The sequence below is a fragment of the Varanus komodoensis genome, unplaced genomic scaffold (genome assembly GCF_004798865.1).
Source record: "Varanus komodoensis strain SLA01 unplaced genomic scaffold, ASM479886v1 scaffold41, whole genome shotgun sequence".
Lineage (NCBI taxonomy): Eukaryota > Metazoa > Chordata > Lepidosauria > Squamata > Varanidae > Varanus > Varanus komodoensis.
The window spans coordinates 6,010,827-6,031,251 of NW_025335954.1; the positions used below are offsets into that span (position 1 = coordinate 6,010,827).

The 20,425-nt window shown below is 45.9% G+C and overlaps 1 protein-coding gene across 6 annotated transcripts in view; it reads right to left on the reverse strand.

The window, feature by feature from the left end:
* Nucleotides 1–331: 331 nt before the first annotated feature.
* Nucleotides 332–20,425, reverse strand: part of DTX3 (deltex E3 ubiquitin ligase 3) — a 22,071-nt gene continuing 1,977 nt past the window's right edge. For 4 of the 6 annotated variants that reach the window (XM_044443247.1, XM_044443248.1, XM_044443251.1 and 1 more), the window contains exons 2-6: nt 11,673–11,747; nt 9,299–10,050; nt 5,412–5,629; nt 1,745–3,534; nt 332–1,515 (exon numbers count right to left, since the gene is read on the reverse strand). In XM_044443247.1, the coding sequence (XP_044299182.1) occupies nt 3,459–3,534; nt 5,412–5,629; nt 9,299–10,050; nt 11,673–11,685 (1,059 nt within the window). In that variant the 5' untranslated portion in view covers nt 11,686–11,747 and the 3' untranslated portion in view covers nt 332–1,515; nt 1,745–3,458. The remainder of the gene's footprint in view (nt 1,516–1,744; nt 3,535–5,411; nt 5,630–9,298; nt 10,051–11,672; nt 11,748–20,425) is intronic. The other 2 variants (XM_044443249.1, XM_044443252.1) reach the window with 2 other exon arrangements.

Genomic DNA, 20,425 nt, shown 5'->3' on the forward strand with positions numbered 1-20,425 from the left:
CAGATGGCACCAGATATATTCTTTGGGGAGTCAAAGGAAATGAACAGCCTTGTGCCTCGTATCCAAATAATTAAGACGTTTAGATTTTGTTTCGGTTTCAGATGCCCCAAGCCCTATCCCAAACATCTAGTAGTCCAACTTCAGAATGTTTGCTTTTTGAAACTTTTTGTCTACTAACAAACCCTTTTCAAACATTTTCCCTTCCTTACAAACATTCTTAGAGTTGCATTTACTTTCATCATTTTAACCTTTAAAAAAAAGTTTTGCTCCTCCTGCCCCTGCATGGGGCAAAGAGCCTAATCTTGTGCACATTAACTCAGAAGTAAGTCCCTCAAATTTCACTGAGGCTTTATGCATGTACGGTTGGCATCATACAGTATATGTCAATTCAGAATTTAGTCCCATTGGGTTCAGTGAGGCTTATATTCCCAGGAAAGTCAGTGCACAACTGTAACCTTGCATGCATTTGTTTTCTTTAAAAGCAAAAAAAAATCTTGATGGTGACTAAAAGGAAAAGAATATCTGAAGCAAGATGTCTCAGATTTTCAAACACTACAAAACAACAAAGATGGAATAAATTTCCCTTTGATTCCCCCCTGCCCACAATTCTTCAGGCTGGTCCCTTTTATTCTGGACACACGTCTTGGCTGTGTTGTGTGTCAGCAAGTCTTGTCCCTTCAATTCCAAGAGATGCCTCTTATTGTGCAGATAAACAAACCGGGGACCTGTTAGGCAGAAAGGCAACACAAATAAAAACAGAGCTCCGAGATAAAAGGGAACCGTGATTGAAAGGGCACTACAGTACCTTTAAGAATTCTCCCACAAAATCTCAGTCGAATAAAATACAGTATCTATCTCAAAACTGGCTTATATATAACCACTTACTTGGTCACCTGTGGAAAGGAAGAATCAGCTCCAGGTAACCAATCCAGAAACACTTTTTTAATCTTGAAGAGAAGCAGTTCTTCCCTTTTGGTAAATGGCAGATAGACCAGAAATAAGAGAGATCTACTCCATTGGCTTGGCTTGGCTAGACTGCAGTTCAGCTCCGCCTCTCCTAGAACTCTTTCCTCAATGACTGTTCCCATTATTAAGTAATCTCCCTCCCCTTTCCATTGTTTACTGTGTCCATTCTGTGGTATGACAACATTTTAAATCACAGGCCATCTTCAGTACACTGGCCAAAAGGCAGCATATAAATGTAATGACCATATGACCATAAGCATGACCATAACGAGGGAGTAATAAAAATTGTTGTGGGTGAAGAACTTCTATGGACTGATTTGTAAGTCCGACATGGAAATCCCCAGATACCACTATCCCACCCACATCAAAATTAAAACAAAAACCAACCAACACACACATCCCTGCCACACATACTTTCCGAAAAGATCAGAAGAAAGAGTCATATTTTCAGTTACTCTTTTTAAAACAGTGAAGAAAGCCCCGTTGTCCAAACTGCATCCAAGGGGAGCTCTTACCAGCATGAGACAAACCGAATATTAGAATTCATCTCTGTTGGAGGCAACACACATAGTTAGCCAAGAGACATCCCTTCCCCGCCCCCCGCCCGCCCCCAAACACTCAACAATAGGTGGGTGCCAAGATCAGGAGCACAGAGGCCAGCCAAGACGTTTGGGCAGGCCTGGCTAAGTTCCAAATGACACAAATTATCCCAAGCGGGACCTGTTTGGACTAATTACATGACAGCTGATATGCCAGCATGGTAAGTATATATACACACGAGATGTGGTCCATGGGATCGCCAACCATCCTTGCCAGAGAAGGTGATTGAGTGCGTTGTTTGGTGACCAGAGTCAACAAGCCACTGCCTGCCTAGCCGATGCCAAGGGACAGTCCAACAATTCCAGAAAGTTCTACCAAGTTGTTTTGATGCTGATCCTGGAGATTGGCCTTACGGGAGTGGATAGGTTCTCAGATGGCTGGGCAGCTTAAGTGACCAGCATGGAGGGTTGCAGAGAACAAGGGACACGACTGCGTACAAAGGTCCAAGTGCTGCCACATGCTTCACTCTCCTGTCCCCATTCCATCACTGTTCCCCACAGAAATCCATGCAGCTGTCCCATTGCACTCTGCTTTCAGCCAAAACCTGCCACTGTGCCTTCTGTGCCCAAATGATACCAATTCTGCAAGTGTGCTTTGCTTGATTTTATTCTGCTTGCAATAGTCCAGTTCCCAAAGTGTTTTAGAACTCTGTGAGAAGGGCTAGAGGGCAAAGAACAGAATAAAGATACACGTTGGGTTTCAGCCTACTTTTGGCATCCTTATAGGCAGATTATGAACTCTCACGTTCAAGAGATCCACTGTGGTCATAGAAAATGGACACTCAGCTAGAAGACCTCAATTTTAAATCCTCTGCCGTAGAAACCCCAGGCAAGTTGCTGATTTCTCTCAGGCAACACTCCTTGCCCAGTTTTTTACAACATGATTTCCCACTCACACCAGTGTCCCGTGTGCCTTCCCTAAAGACTGGCAGTTTTAATCTCACCTATCCCCATCCGACAGAGGCCCATGCAATAGAAGCACAAATGGAGGGACCTAACTTTTTCATCAAAGGGGGCATCCAGGTGAGGGGCACAGAATCCTCCCAAGATGTGTAGCTTATCTCCACCATCTCCCAACCTGGCTCTGTTCTCAGAAGATGCCCTGGTTGAGAGACAGATGCCTGAGTATGGGGAGGGGAGGAAAGTTGGCATCCCCCTTTTTATGTCAAAAAACACCCCACCCCATTCTTGAGATGCGAATGGAACAGGCATGTTAACAAGCAACCCATGGCTGCCCCCATCATCTTATCTATTTCTGACCCCAAGAGCCAACTTGCTATTACATAGGATTCTGGACTGTGTTTCTTCAGACTGCAGGTGGAGGTGGCCTTATTTTTGAATGCTCCCCCATATAGAACAAAAGCTAAAAACACCTCCCTGCATGAAGCAGCCTAGCAAATGAGGGAGAACGATTTAGTGGACCTCTCTCTTGTTTCTCACATGAAGGAGCTGCTATCTTTTTTAAAAAAGGGGGAAAAAGCACAGTCCATCATTCAAAATTATACTTCTTCCCCACAAGCAGTTTTGATGTGGTACAGCCCCAAGCTTAACAACTCTTTCTGTATGATGAGTAGATTGGGTGCAAAAGCTCAAACCAATCAGTTTAAATGCATATCTCTAATTCTCATTCTCTCTCTCCCTCTCCCTCTCTCACACACGCACACACACACACACAGAGCTTTCCACATGCCTCTGCTTCCACATGCCCTTCTTTCAGGCAAGCAGTTCCATTGGAAATGTCATCCCAGCCTGAGGGCCCAGGCTCTGCACTCTGGATCAAGGTCCCATTGCAAGACAGACGGCTCCAACACACAAGGAAGCTCCCTCCACAATGGCTGGGCTCAGCAGAAACAACGTGCCATTCCTGGGCATGTGGGCAGCCAGGAAGCCGGATCAGTCATTGGCGATACCCTTGGCCCGTAGTTCCTCTTGCACTCGAGCAAGGTAGGTAGGATCAGGATAGCCAAATCTGGGAGGAAATGGAGACAAAGTGGCATTTATCCTCTGCCTCTTAGCCTATCCTGTGGCTGTATTATCTACTACTCATTTTCCAGACACATTCCAGGCAACATCCTGTCCCACAAGAACAGGAGACAAACATCCTCAAATGATAGTGTGCCCTACCAACATCCCCTGATTTTCCCCACTGGCACCCCCAGCCTTGCACAGCAGGGTTTTGCCTGCATTCCAGGTTGTGCTCCCTTGCCATAGATGCATCAACTGTGAGGTGCAGCAGGCCCAACTAATGACCTGTGCGGCCCAAGTGAACTCAAAACATGCCCCAGAACCCTGCATGCTGCAGATGAGCTCCTCACCAGCAATACTAGGAAATATTCTTCCAGAGTTTTTTAAGATGTTGGTTAAGAGTAAAAAGAGTGGCTACAAAAAGGGTCTTTTCAAGAGTGGCCCCCTTATTTTAGAATGAGCTCCCCAGAGAGGTTTGCCTAGTGCCATCTTTATACTCTTTAGTGCCAGGCGAAGACCTTTTTATTCCGCTGGTATTTTAATTAACTGGTTTTTAATGGTATTTTAACAGAAGGGGATGTGTTGTTTATGAAATCTGCAGTTCTGGAGGGTGCATTTTTATTATTGTTCTATTGTTGTTTTTAGTGATTGTGATGTTATATTGTTTTTGTTTGGTTTTTATAGTTGTAATCTACCCAGGGTGGCTAATGCAGTGGGTTAGAAATCTAATAAATAAATAAATACACACGGTCCAATGCAGCAGCAGGAGAATTCACTCACGCTTCTCCCAGAAAAATATTGGGTCCTGGGATACATCTGAGAAAGCAGACTCGAAAGGCATATGGCGTCAGACCTTAGCGCTTGCAGAGGCCAGAGGCCCTGAGGGAGGGCCTTGGCTAGCCTGAGGCACAGCACAGACATAGAGAGAAATCTAGCATGGGATCCCAGGCAGTGTTGTGGCTTGAGTGCTGCATTAGGCCTAGGGAGACCCACGTTCAGATCCCTGCTCCCCCGCATGACTTACTGGCCTGGCCACTATCTCTAAGCTTACCTCCTGGGCAGCTGGGAAGATGAATTGGGAGGGGAGAAGCATGTTGGCCTCTCTGAGCTCCTTGGAACAAAACCCTTCCCTCACCAGTATTTAGGCTATCATTGTGGAGCTGCAGGTTTAAAAGCTCCCCCTGCCCTGCACCTTGCTACATGCAGAACAAAAGCCCAGCTGCTCACCTAAAAAAACATTTTAAAATGCGCCAACACCTCATGGCAGGAGTGTAGCGCCTCAGAGCCAGATCTGACCCGTCTGGGAGCCAAATCCAGTCCTCTGCAAGTTCCCAGGTGACTCCACCAATTTCCCTCCTCCAAGGATTTGGTGGCTTCACTGCTTCTGGGCAGTTCCCCACCCAATTGCCACACTCTAGTAGGAGGCTGAAATGCCTTTCTTAAGGCTTAGTCACCAGCAGGAAGCATGCTAAGCTCTAATATGCTGCTACTCTGGACCATGTCCATTGTGTCTCCAGTCCCACCTACTGCAGAAATGTGGCCTCCAGCAGCTTCTCTCAAATGGAATTTGAGTCTTGGACTGGAACACCCCGTTTCAGAGTGATTACACTTTAAGAAATAAATGTTTGTGTTCCTGGGAAAATAAGCCTCATTTTCCAGAGAAAGAACGATTCCATCAACTGTTCACCAGTGTCAATGAGGTACTACAGGTACACATGGCAGCTATTCCTAACCAGTACCCTACCAGGGCCAGACGGAGCACTTCCTTACTTATTGGGAGACTTCTAGGATCTTGATGAGTCTTGGTGGCCCAGTTTCACTAAACTTATATCCCCTCCACTCGCCTTCCCTCTTTCCCTACATCCCACGACAGGTCCTTACAGCTGTGGCCCTCCAGTGCAGTTGGTTTTGTGGTGGATGTCATTCCAGGTGATGACGTTGGCCCGGCCGGTGGTCATGGAGGTGCCGATGGTGAAGGTGAGACGTTGGTCAAAGGCCTTGCGGAACAGTGCCAGCACCTTGTTGCCTTCGGGGCAATCAGGAAGGTAGGCCACCCGGGTGGTGCCTGGGTAGCGGACTCCGGGATTGGGATGCTCCATCTGCAGAAAGGGATCAAAGAAAAGTGAGAAGAATCCATCATGAACCTGGAAAAGCAGGTGCATTACAACGCATATAGGCTGTGAAGCCAAGGAAGGCACCCAGTGAAACACCGGCCCAAACCGCAACTCCATTGGCGAGTGCTTGGACCATCCTGCTTCGACTTATACAGGCTTCTCCCGATCTAGTGCCCTCCATGTGTTGGACTACAATGCCCATACCTCCCATTGGCCTTGCTGGTTAGGGATGATGTAAGTTGCAGTCCAAAAGGTTAGGGGAGACTGTACTGAGGCCTCTCAGCAGAAATGTGGGATTTCTGAGACACTGACGGAAAAGGGAGAAAGACTGATACACTGACGCAGTTGTTTGGGGTGGAGAGGTAGGCAGTATGACAGGAGAGCAACGGGAACGTCTAAAGCTTTCATAGCTTTGCTACAAGAATACAATTCGGGGCAGGTGCTGTGTCTATCATCCCTCAAAGTGCTTTTGAGGAATTTGAAATGTAAGGACCAAGGTTTGGTTGACAAACAAAACTGGTATTCATCATGTTCATGAAGTTCTGCAGATGCAAGCACCCTTTCAACTGGTTTATCTGCTGCAATCGAGAAAATATGGAGAGAAATGTACCTACATCAAACCAATTCTGTAAGAAAATTACTTTGATTAGTAGAAAGATTAATCATTGCTCTTTCCTCTTTAATTAATATGTTGTATCAAGTATTAATTGGCGTGGCTTGGGACATGGCTCAGGACCATGATACCTGGTGGAACACCTCTCCTGACCTCTATCTGACTGAGACAGTATGAGCAAGTTCTGGGGCCTCTCTCCAATTGCCACCACTGCGGTGTCCTTACTGTTTTTATCCTTTGTTGCAAATCACGCAGAGGGCTTCAGCTACAAGTAGTATAGAAATTAAATAAATAACAAACAATGCCCTGTGGGAAGCATTCAGAAGGCTGAAGAAAAGGCAAGTAAAGGAGACCTCAGGGCCCATTCCAGGTGAGCTCAGATTTTCACTCCAGGCCATCTACCATCATCTACCTGGGTAGATGGGAAGAAACTGATTGTTTATTTCAATTAATAAAAGCTAGAATCATCTTTCTGTTTACACAAAAAGCCCTGTATTACTAGCATTGCTGGCTGGGGAATGCTGTGAGTGATATGACTTTTTTCTGTCCGAACATAAATATGATTGGCCATAATATTGTGTATAAATAACAGAGAAGGAAAGCAGATCATATCCATGTGTTTAGCTGGAAATCAGCAACTTCTGCTGGGGCTGAAAAGGAGGCAGAGTTGACTTTGTCCCCTGCAGGAAATCCAGGTGTACAATGGATTTCTGTAGACACCTGATATGGAACAAGAACCTATTAGGAGTGCTCAAGGTGCGAATCCCCATCAGGAAGTATCTACAAATAAACCTTACACCACAGAAATACTGCAAGTCTCCATTGTCCCTCCTCTGAAGAAAGGTGGACCCTGGTAAAGCATTAAGAGTCCCTGAAACTTGTCACCACTCTGAAATTGGGCCACACATGGGTACCAATATCAGTTTTCAGACATATTCTCAGGGATACCCGTATTTCCTTATTTCAGTTAGAATAAGGGACAGAATACAGTATGACATCATTCTTGGGGCCCCCAGACATTCCTGCCCCACCGTGTTTTCCCTGGAGAACAGCACCACAGAACCGTCAGCTCTGCACCACATCTCACTTGGCTTGCAGAAGACCGATCTGTTCAGAGTGACTTCTCCTCCACCCTAGTCTTATTCCTGCCCACCCTGTTCCCCTTTGCATTCTTTTCCAGTTTCTTCACTGGACTGTAACCCAAATGAGGAATCCACAAAAGCAAAACCAGGAAGGAAAAAAACCTCGAGGGCTCCTTAACATGTGGACTTACTGTTTCATGCTTATCCTATTACATTTCCAGCTGGATTTCACAAAGGTATTTCCTCACCCCTTGCCTAAGAGACAGTTTATTTTTCTTTGCTGTCTGTTTTTTGGTCCTTTTATCCTTTATGGAAATTACCCTCAATAAAGAGCAGCAGGGTTAAATGCATTGGGTAGCCTTTAAAGCACTAACGTGATGTTTAGGATTCCAAAACCTACGTTAGTACAGCACTATTATTAGACCAAGAAAAAATATGAAAAATGGGCACTCTTCTGAGTGCTTGAGGTCTCTTCATCAAGCAAGATTTATAAAAAGCAGGGCAGGCAGGAAATCTGCGTTGATGGTGAAGTCAAGAATGTGTGCATGTGCAGAGTCCCAAGAAGGGATGGGGGAGGAGGAGTCTGCAGGCATTTAAATTAGGTCCATCAGGCCATGTGAAGAGTCACAGGAAGGATTTTTAAGTGGTATTTTCAATTGATTTCCAGGGCACCTTGGGTGTTTGCTGCTAGTTTCCTCTTGGCTCTGGGCCAATATCATGAGCATGAGCCAGTCAAAGATCAGCACTTTCACTGCTAAGGCCACAATCCTTTGCACACTTGCTTAGGAGTTAGCCTCAACAAACACAGTGGGGCTTGCTTCAGAGTAAATATGCATAGGATTTCAAGGCACACCCTCTTCTGCTTGAGTTTTGATTGGATCATGTCCTACACTGAGATGTTTCCTACAGAGCTTTTAGATCCTAGATACCAATTATAAGAAACACAGGATTCAGAGTAATAGCAAATGCTGGGGAGGGCTCAGAGCTCATGACTTCCATGCAGAAGATTCCCAATTCATCCCCTCCCTTCTCCAGTTAAAATGAGCTAAGCAGTATAGGATGCGAAAGGTTCTCTAACTGGGTCACACTGAGAGCCACTGCCAGATAGATCACACAAGTATTGGGTGAGATTACAATGCCCATTATTCTCAGCCAGTTCAGTCAATGGGGGTGATGGCACTGTAGTCCAACACATCTGGACAGAAAGGCTAGCCAGATGAATGCATAAGTTTGGCATGTTTTAAGGCAACCTCATAAACATACACGCACACAAACACAGAGGTATACAGTGCTGATCAGTTCATGGAGGACCTCACAAAGGGGACAAATTGAAGATGTTCATCTTGCAAGCAGTTATCAACACTGGTGCTAACTGGGATTTGTGTCACAGTGTTGGGGCACAGGTTCCTAAAATGTTGCAATGTTGATAGAGGACATTTCGAGCCTGAGAGACTAAACATGACCTGGTCGGTACTGTACACCTACTTTTCGCCCACCGTGTGTGTGTGTGTGTGTGTGTGTGTGTGTGTGTGTGTGTGTGTGAGAGACCAATGGCCTTCTTTAAATGATTCCTTTGCAACCTTGTTGTAGACTGTCAGGCTTAAATGACCATCCAAAATAATATTGGCTTAGATTTCAAGCAGGCATATGGTGATATTTCCCCCCCTCCCTGCTTGCATCTCCCCATTCCATATCCGTACTGACCCTCCAAAAGCAGTTCAGTTCTCCTCCTCCCACCAGCTTTTACCACCAGCAGCAGACCATTTTAATCTTAAACATTTTAAGAAGTAAACTAAAGATCAGAAGGGACAAGGAGCCTGGTGTGCACCAAGAGAAATGCCAGCAGGTGCCTGGTACCCAGAGATACCACTACACTGGAGACTCCAGAGCTTCAGAAGGGGGGGGGGGAGAGAGAGAGAGAGAGAGAGAGAGAGAGAGAGGGAGATGGACCCAACTCACCCCTTGTATGCCAGGTGGGAAGACGTACTGGATTATGATGGTGCCGTATTTCTCATAACCAGGGAGCAGCAGGCTTGAGTCCTTGGAGACCAGCATGCGCCCATTCTCCGGCTGGTTGCCCACCAGCTGCCCATAGAAGCGCCCACACATGGGGCAGGCTTTCTTGACCTGCAAGGCCCGTGTGATGCAGTCCTCACAGAAGGAGTGCTTGCATTTTTCCAGAGTCTTAATGTTCTGGATCTCTCCCAGACAGATGGGGCACTGGCTGTCCTGCTCCTCCTCCCCACCTCCACCACCGCTGCCTCCCCGTGAGCAGCTGGCCATCCCTCCACTGCCACCAACCACTCTTGGCCCAGAGGTCTGCTGCCCCCTAGAGATCAAGGCAGCCCCACGGCGGTGGAGCTCCACTGTCCCGTGCTCCCGGTTCTTCTCCATCAAGGCCATGCAGCCCATCAGCTCACTCTGGCGCTGGGCCTTCTTCAGCTCCTTCTCCGTCTCCTTGAGCAGTGCCTTGAGGGCCTTGCGGGCCAGGTAGAGGCCATTGCTTGGCCCGTGGGCCGGCATGGTGATCTGCAGCACATAGATCTCAGAGGTCTCGCCATCGATCAGGATGCTGACCTTGTTCTCCTCCTTCAGCTTGACCAGCTTGGCTGGGCTCTCCTTGGTCAGGAAGTCCCAGACGTGCTTATTTACTGTGAGCCTATTTTTTGTGGTGCCTCCGCAAGCGGCCATTCTGGATAAAACAAACGATACTGAAGAGGGAGAGAAAAACAAGACAGTCATCAAAGCCGCAGGAAGTGGCTCCTGACAGCATCAGAGAGAGATGCACACAGGCGAATCATTAGCACAGAGCTGGTCTTCAGGACTCCAGGGGCGGGGGCGTGGGTATAGACTCATTTTGACCAAGCATTCGTTTTTGCTGAGCACAGCACACACCGGAAATAAGTAGAAGCTATTCAGGTACAGTAAGAGGGCCATATAAAGCAGGAAGAATGCAAATAGGCCACTACCAAGGCTGGCCCTACTGAAAGACAAGGTGAGGTGGCTCTCAGGCAGCAGATCTGGAGTTTCCTGACAACAAATTGTTAGTTTTTATTATTTCTGTGGAGGGAGGGAAATGGTTTTTGTGTTTTCTGCATTCAAATAACTTGAACAATAAACAATCTAGTGGCATAAGATTTAGGGTGCATGGTTAGACAGAAAAGCCGTATCACTCTGAGCATTGCCCAGTTGTGTTTTAACACAGTTAACTCCAGGGGGGAAAGGATTACTGGAATGGCCTTGATTCGTGTGGGTGGGTAGGTGGGGATGCCATTTACTGCTGACCCTAAGGCAGCAAAATGCCTTAAGCTGGCCCTTGCTGCTACATGCTGACAGAATAAATAATCCAGCGAGGGATATACTGCTAGAGAAATTACCACAGAATGGTGGATGTCTAGAAAGCATAATTTTATGATCTACAGCAGCATTCCATACACAATTGCTCGACTGAGCTGTGGTCACTAAAGGAGGTTTCGAGTTTAAAATAAAACAAGTTCAGGTGCAATTCTGTGTATGTGTGGACAGAAAAAGGTCCTAGCATTCTTGGTGTTCTCCAGCCAGCATAAGATTACATCCCAACTGGTTCATTTTAATTGCTTTAATTGTGCAACAGCACTAGCTGTATTATCTGTACCTTTTCCTTTTTGTGACGCGAATGTAAGATTACATTGCAATCAAGACTCATAACTCCCAAAGGTAAGTTGTAAAAATTGGCCAAACAAGAGAAAAACAAAACCTGCTCACCCCCAATTTGCATTAAAACAGGATCATTGACAAACTGAAGCCAGATTTGTTCCGAAATCCAGTTTCACAAGAACTGATCCATGAAGATTTTGCCTTCCTGCTCCAATTAAGAGTCAAGCAGTGGCATAGATAGCTGAGGCAGCAGGGCCAGAAGTGTGTGCAAGAACAGACTGCCCCATATAAAAAGGACTCAGGTGCCATGCAGTGCCACACCATGCAGGAGAAGTGCCCAGGTGTCTGGCCTTGGGGGGGGGGCACCAGCAGCTCTGTAGCACTACCACCACCAAAAGGACCCCCTGCCACGGTGGGGTGGGAGCAGGGGGAAGCGCTGTCTTTGCATCCAGGCCCTGACCATTAGAATGAGGTGGGCCCCGAAGGCAAAGGACAGAATAAGAAGGGTTTATTATGCTCTGATCGACTCAGTACTGCACTTACCTGCAAAGAATTCGGTCCCCGGAGGGCAAAAATTCTACGAGAACAGGCCAAGCAGAGGGGATAAGAAGAGGGGGGCAGGGAAGAAATGACAGTGGGGAGAGAAAGGAGACCGCCACCCCCCCCCACGCGCGCCAATGCACAAGCGGCCCCTTACCTGGCGAGCCCATCGGAGAGGCTGAGAGCGAGGACGAGCCGGATGTGGGAGTTCAGCTGCGCTGCAAATCAGAAACTGCGAATGGAAAAGGAGGAGGCGGGTTAGGCCACGGCTTGGCCGACGGGGAAGCAGCATCATATTTATAGCTGTGGCAAAGGAGCTTCCGATGCTGCAACCGGGCGCAACACTCCCCGCAGGGGGGCCAAGCCCCAGCAAGCAAGGAGCTTGCGGCGCTTCCGTGACTCCAGGAAATCATCTTTCCCAACCTCTCTTCTGTTTTTCCAAGTTCACCGACCCTGAAATCATAACCACCTTACTCAGTGGGAAATCCTATTGAATTTAATACAGCTTGCCTCTCGTAAATACATGGAGGATTGCAGCTTCAGTTTATACCACCCCAGGGAGACGGATTAGGCCGGCCTTTCCCAAAAGCTGCAGAATACAACTCCCATCAGCCCCATCGGCATGGCAATTGATGAGAGTTGCTGGGAACTGTAGTCCAAAACATGCACAGGCACCAGGCTGGGGAAGGCTGTTTCCTAAGATGCCCTGGAGGTGCCTCGCATTCTGTGCAGACCATTGGTCTCTTCTGCCCATGACAGTGTAGCTTGCCTGGGAGCCATTCTTTGAAGTATTGAGCAAGGCCTGCTCTTTGCCAGAGACCATTAAAATATAAAGTACTTTTAGGGATCTACACCAAAGAATGAGGAGGTGTTGCGGGCAACTTATGACCCTTAAGAGGTTCTGGCCTTGTTGTTGTTAGTCGCGAAGTCATGTCCGACCAATCACGACCCCATGGACAACATTCCTCCAGGCCTTCCTGTCCTCACCATCCCTAGGAGTCCACTTAAGCTCATGCCGACTGCTTCAGTGACTCTATCTAGCCACCTCATTCTTTGCCGTTCCCTTCTTCTTTTGCCATATATTGTTCCCAGCATTAGGCTCCTCTCCAGGGAGTCCTTCCTTCTCATTAGGTGGCCAAAGTATTTGAGTTTCATCTTCAGGATCTGGCCTTCGAAAGAGCAGTCAGGGTTGATCCCCTCTAGGACTGGCCAGTCCAAGGGACTTGCAGGAGTCTCTTCCAGCACCACAATTCAAGGGCCTCAATCCTTTGGCGCTCAGCCTTCCTTATGGTCCAGCTTTCACAGCCATACATTGCAACTGGGAAAACCATAGCCTTGACTATACACACTTTTGTTGGCAGGGTGATGTCTCTGCTTTTTAGTATGCTATCTAGATTTGCCATAGCTTTCCTCCCCAGGAGCAAGCATCTTTTAACTTCTTGGCTGCAGTCCCCGTCTGCGGTGATCTTGGAGCCCAGGAAAATAAAATCTGTCTCTGCCTCCATTTCTTCCCCGTCTATTTGCCAGGAAATAATAGGGCCGGATGTCATGATCTTAGTTTTCTTAATGTTGAGTTTCAAGCCAACTTTTGCACTCTCCTCCTTCACCCGCATCAAGAGGCTCTTTAGTTCCTCTTCACTTTCTGCCATGAGAGTGGTATCATCTGCATATCTGAAGTTGTTGATATTTCTCCCAGCAATCTTAATTCCAGCTGGTGATTCATCTAGCCCCACCTTTCTCATGATGTGCTCTGCATATAAGTTACATAGGCAGGGTGACAGTATACAGCCTTGTCGAACTAATTTCTCAATTTTGAACCAATCGGTGGTTCTGTGTCCAGTTCTCACTGTTGTTTCTTGACCCACATACAGGTTTCTCAAGAGACAAATAAGATAGTCTGGTACTCCCATCTCTTTAAGAACTTGCCACAATTTGTTGTGATCCACACAATCAAAGGCTTTAGCATAGTCAATGAAGCAGAAGTAGATGTTTTTCTGGAACTCCCTAGCTTTCTCCATGATACAGTGTATGTTGGCAATTAGATCTCTAGTTCCTCTCCCTCTTCGAAATCCTGCCTGTACTTCTGGTAGTTCTCGGTCCACATACTGCTGGAGCCTAGCTTGTAGGATTTTGAGTATCACTTTGGTAGCATGTGAAATGAGTACAATGGTGCGGTGGTTTGAACATTCTTTGGCATTGCCCTTCTTTGGGATCAGAATGTAAACTGACCTTTTCCAATCCTGTGGCCACTGCAGGGTTTTCCAAATTTGCTTAAAACTATTTGTCACCTCTACTGTATATTCATCAGGGATATGATTTAGGTCTTACCTGAGTGGCCTAGTGCTTTTCCCTACTTTCTTCAATTTAAGCCTAAATTTTGCCATAAGAAGCTCATGATCTGAGCCACAAGTCAGCTCCTGGTCTAGTTTTTACTGACTGTATAGAGCTTCTCCATCTTTGGCTGCAGAGCACATAGTCAATCTGATTTCTGTGTTGCCTGTCTGGTGATGTCCATGCGTAGAGTCGTCTCTTGGGTTGTTGGAAAAGAGTGTTTGCTATGACCATCGTATTCTCTTGACAAAATTCTACCAGCCTGTGCCCTGCTTCATTTTGTACTCCAAGGCCAAACTTGCCTGTTATTCCAGTTATCTTTTGGCTTCCTGCTTTAGCATTCCAATCCCCCATGATGATAAGGACATCATTTTTTGGTGTTAATTCTAGAAGGCGTTGTAGGCCTTCATAAAACCGGTCAACTTCAACCTCTTCAGCACCGGTGGTTGGGGCATAGACTTGGACTATTGTGATGTTGAATGGTTTGCCTTGGGTTCGAACCGAGATCATTCTGTCATTTTGGAGACTGTATCCCAGTACTGCTTTTCCTACTCTTTTATTGACTATGAAGGGTACTCCATTTCTTCTGAGGGATTCTTGCCCGCAGTGGTCATCTGAATTAAATTCACCCATTCCTGTCCATTTTAGTTCACTGATTCCTAAGATGTCGATGTTCAGTCTTGTCATCTCATTTGACCATGTCCAGCTTGCCTTGATTCATGGATCTTACATTCCAGGTTCCTATGGAGTATAGATCTTTGCAGCATCGGACTTTCCTTTCACCACCAGATACATCTGCAACCGAGTGTCCTTTCGGCTTTGACCCAGTTGCTTCATTCTTTCTGGCGCTACTAGTACTAGCCCTCCGCTCTTCCCCAGCAGCATATTGGACACCTTCCGACCTGAGGGGCTCATCTTCCGGAGTCATATCTTTTTGCCTTTTGGTACTGTCCATGGGGTTTTCATGGCAAAGATACTGGAGTGGATCACGTTTTGTCAGAGCTCTCTGCTATGACCTGTCCGTCTTGGGTGGCCCTGCACGGCATAGCTCATAGCTTCATTGAGCTACACAAGCACGACAAGGCAGTGATCCATGAAGGGGGTTCTGGCCTACAACTGCCTTCCTCATCAGGTATGCTGGCTAGGGCTGAAGGACTTGGTAGACCAAGCCATCAGAAGGCCATATGTTGCCCAACCTTGCCTAGTGGCATTGGTCATAAGGCAGACCTTATGGTCAGAAACATTAGATCTATTCACCCATCCAACACCTACAGTACATGTGAGACAGGACCAAACCATCACGTAGCAACTAATTCACATAGCCATCTAATGAGTTTTATGGTTGAACAGGGATTTAAGTCTGTGTTTCTCCTGTACAAATCCAACAATATCTCTGAGGTTGGTGACCTGGGGTCCTCCAGACTTGTATCTCCCATCAACCCTGAGCATTGGCTATGATGATGGGGCTGGTGGAATCAGAGTACTAAACATCTGGGTTGCTTGCTTCTGCTCAATGTACTGCCCTACACTGGCTCACAGCAACAAAGCCCAGAGCACATGGCTCTTGCTTTGTCCCAACACCTGAACAGCACTTTGTATTATGCTAGTGCTATTTTCAACCAAGACTTAACATTTGGGCACCAAAACATTTAATGCCCTAAGAATCCCTGTGCTTATGTCTAGATTGCCTTTCACACAACAGGGGTTGCCACAAATGCTTTGACACAACAGCTCTAAAGTGAAAATATCCCAATGTAACACTGGATGAAAAAGCCAACACATAAATTACTCTGTGCGGGTTAATCTGGGTGAATCCCACTTCTTACTTCTTACTTGTGTGGAATGGACCATTGCGTATTTTTTTCTAGAAGAAAGCAGCCACTCCTCCTGCCACATACATCCTCAGAAAAATGGGTCACAACATTGTTCACACACTTCCTTGCAAGTGGGAGGAGTGTGTTAAGTTTAGATGTGGAAAACTGGGATATGAGATGGGAGGTTTATGGGAAACCCAGGTTCAAATCCTCGCTCATCTGTGAGGGTCACAGAACAGTCTTGGGCAAATTCACCACCTCCTCCCCAACTAGGTTGTCACAAGATTATGGTTGGAGGACTAAAATATTAAACAACAGCAACAAGGAAGAGTCTTGTGGCACTAAGGAATTCATTCAGGCATAAGCTTTTGCACACAGTGCCCTGTTCATCAGATGCACAGTGGGTTAACCTCAAATTGGTTGATCGATATATGCATGCTGGGGTAGGGATGGGAAGATGGAAACCGTGTTGTCAGAAGAAACTGAAATGCAGAAAGGCCCAGTGGTGAAAAGGACAGTGTTGCCACAACACCCATTATTGGTTTTGCTGTAACACATTAAGATGTCTGCCCCTCTGGAAATTACTTGAAATGTTAGGCATTTTCCTTCAACATCTTAAATAAACCTTTGACTTTAACTCTTTAGTCTCCAACTGAAATGGATTTTAAGTAAGTTGTCCCTGCTTTTCACACACATCTCGTTTTACGCCCACCTCCTCTGTTTATATTTAGTAGTAATTTCCCTGGGACAAGGACCCATGCAATTGACTCTTCAAGTCAATCCAGCCGTGCACAATGGGAATTAAACTGTTTCTCAGGACTTTTCTTTACTCAAGGGGATTTTTAAAAAAAAATATCATGCCAGACAATTTCCTGGGAAATTTTGTTCCAGGTCATGATGTCACAAAGTTCCTCCCCGATGCAATGACATGAAAATCATTTTGGAGGAAAGAAAGGAAAGAACTTTCCGGGATGTACTTTTTGATGATGGGTGGGGCAGAATCTCCTAAATAAACGAAGGATGAGGGTGAAATTCAGAAGGGGAAGCATTGATCTGTCAATGACAAAGCAGAAGAAACACTTTCACCATTCCTTGCCTTTGTTCCTTAAAGTGGGGGTGGTAGAAGAATGAAACAGCAGCTTATTTCCTTATACCAACCCTTCCCAGCTTGGGAACCTCTGGATGTTTTGGACAACAACTCCCAGAATTCCTGACAACCATGCAGACAGCAGCTGATGGAAGTTGGGAGTCAAAAATATCTGGAGGACAGCAGCTTAAGGAAGGCTGCCTTAAACTATTTGTATTTATTCGCCTTTGAATTTATTAAAACACACACACTGCACATTACTCTCTTAGACCAGGAGGGTTAAGGCACCCTGGCACCCCATGCTTCAGTCTTTGCATGATAATAGAAGTGCCTGTATTTTTTAACTCTCATCTTTTCTACATAATGCCTGACTAGCATTATGGACCATTAGAAGGCAAAAGATACTCAATCTTTTGCTTTTTATGGAACAGAAGAAGGGGGAACCCGAAAGCATAAAACCGATCCATGCATGTAGAACTGCTGTATGTGTGAACTATGAAAAAGCTCTCAAAAAGACTCTTTTTGTCTATTTAAGAGTGGCCTTTAATTAGGTGCTACTGAGTTGTGTTGCTGCACCCTTCTGAAATGTCACCATGTGCAGGTGCAGTCCCTGATGCTGTAAAACAGCCACTGCATTTCTAATGCAGGTATACTAAGGTCCAGCCTATGGGCGAAATGCATCCTGTAGGAAGGGGAGGGGGAAAGTCTTCCAGGGAACTTATGACCTGGCTTCTTCGCTCCTTCCTGTGCTGCAGCGCAAGCACTTCTATCATGTTGAGACAAGTCACTAGCCTCAAAGGCAGATGGCCCAGGACAGGCAAATGGCATTTGTGAGCAAGAAGCAGCAATGAAGGAGCTGAACGGTTCTGTGAAGCTATGCCAAGCACCAACACTATTGACTTTGGATTGTGGACGACACAATGCCTTGGCAGTGCTATCAATGGTACGTTCAAGCCTGATCCCAAGTGCAATGGGGCAAGTGGGGGGGGGGGACCAACATTTTGCATAGAACTGCTGCCAGCTATGAGGAATCTCTGACCAGCGTCTCTTCAGGTAACTCTCAGATGACCTCCAGCACTGCTGAACTGAACCCTGAGAAATGATTTTCTGTGACAGGGCACCAAGGGTGGGGTATTAATTAATCCGCCTTGTACTACAAGTCTCCCTTGGCTCCTGATCACTGCTCTTGCATACAAGTTCTACAAAAAACATTCTGGTAATTTTAATCAACTTAGATGACTGTGTGGTACTTGATGAGTGCAAACACAACTGTTTGTATTAATGCAAGTGTGTAGATCAGTGTTTTGGATTTTGGAACTTTTTTACTTTTAGAAGCAAGTTTCTAGTCCTCATGGGTCAAGACGGGTATACCATGAAAAAGGAGCCACAGCAGGCTTTTTGCCAACACTGAGCCTGGTCTTACAGTCTGCATCAAAGACATACATACCAGGGAACTGAATGCTTTTTCAAATAGGCTATATACCCTTTACATGCCTATTCTTCTTCAAATAAGCACATTAAAAAAATACTTGCAAAACTGCTCCAGGAAGTTTGGGCAGAGGAGTGCGGGGAGCAAGTCTGTGATATCACTGGCACCATCCAATGGCTACCCTCCCCAAGAGGGTCTTCCCAGGTAAAGCAACTCTACATAGAAACTCCATACAACCATGTGTTGCTTTTCAAGAGCTCATCTTGGAACAGAAGAATTATTTCCACCATTCTCACATCAAGACATTTCTACATGCCTTCAGGCTGTAAAAAGGTAGAGCACTGGAAACTCACCCCCCTCTGACAGACGGATTAAAAGATGGGTAAAGTTAAGAGCTTTTCTTGCATCAGCCTCTGTTGTAGGTGTGAGACTGTGGTTTTTAGACTGTGTTGCAGGAATTGCTAAGGCTGTGTGATGAGACGGAGTACCGAGGGCAAATTTCTCTGAATGACAGCCTGTCTAACACTAGGTTTTTCACTACATCCATGGAAGATTATTAGGTGCATTCCAGGTCATGCTTTCATTCATCCCGGGCAGCAGTGCAAAGCCAAAAGTCTGGCCTGTGCTTAAAGTTGCAATTAAGATGTGCCCCGCCATCCTCTGCAAAGTGCTGCGGGCTCTGCAGTGCACTTCAGTAAAGAAAGCATTACCTGAAAATTGAAATGGTAAAAACCATGACTGTGGGCAAAGGTAGGCTTGCGAGTGACACAAAGTTCTTCAACCAGAATGGCAAAGCAGCTAAATCTTAGGTCAAAAGGCAGCAAAACTAGTCATGAGCAGTTCAAATATTTGGTTTTCAGACAGACAGTTCCAAACTTTCTTAAACTATTTAAGAAATATAGTAAAAACTCTCATTTAGATAATATGCTGGTTAGAACATTTTACAGCCTGCTCCCAGGCATATTTACTTAGAAGAAAGTCAGAAGCAAGTTACTCTTCAGAGAAAGGTACTTCCTCAAAACTGTGTGCAGGATTGCAGAAGTAATTCACTCTGGACTTCCATTCACAAAAAGTATGCGTGGTGATTGAGTCTTAGTTACTTTTTCATTTGACCTGATAAAGTGTTCAGTTCAGTCCAGAAGTCTCTATACTCCCACACAGCCTTGTAAACAGCATTTTCTGTGCACTAGAAATTTTAATAGCCTACCTATTCAAACATATTTCTTGGCACACTGATAGCTTGAATGTGCCTGTATATGTATACGTGTATCTAAGAATACCTCTTTCAATTTATCAAAGCCCAGGAAAAAGGCTTACTTGTTGCAAATGAATGGCCATTTCCAAAGGCAGTCCTGCATGAACAGGTTCATGAGAAAAGGTATAATTTTGCCTATTTAGCAATCCCTTGAACACCCTGACTCACATCATCTGGATTTTCTCATACCTAGGGAATATAGCTGGTCTTAAAAATGGTTTACAAAGTTCTTTACCTAATCAAGTACCGAGTTCATAGCAACTGCATAGCTTTCAGAACCTGGAAGGCCCTTACTCCTGATGGTACCGTTGGCTCAACTGCATATGGGAGGAGAAGCAGCTGAAATGAGGGCAAGAAGCAGTGGGCCAACAAGTCTCTCTGCAGCATCTGCCACAGCCTTTTCCTCCAAAAGTGTCAGATTACAATACCCATCATCCTCACCCAGGGTCGCCGACACATCTGGAGGACATTAGGTTGGTGAAGGCTGCACTAGAGCTTCTACTTCTGTAAATAAAACACAGAACAACCACCAACAAACCCCAGCTTGCTGGCCCGGAGCCTCTGTGACAATCAGGCAAACCTACGCAGTGACTTTGTTTGGGAAGAACCCTGACGTAGCGAGCTCAGCTGATGAGGCCCTCCTCCATCCAACTCCACGACAAAGCAACAGAGAACTCTCCAACAACCAAGCCACTTTTCAGTTTTTCCAGGATTGCAGACTACATACAGAAAATATGACAATATGCAATCCCAAGAGAAGCAGTCCATTGATGACTTGTTGAATCTTTAGTAGAGAGAGAGAAGACATCCTGCATATTGGGAACCATATATCCTGAAGCCTCAGAGGTGAGCAGTGGGGGCAGGGGGTGAGTATTAAATTTTGCCTGCCTATTTTCTCAAGCCATCAAAATGGAGGCTGAGGTGCTTACTTTACAGCCAACTTTCCTCAACCTGGTGTCCTCCAGATGTTTTGAATCACAACTCACATCAGCCC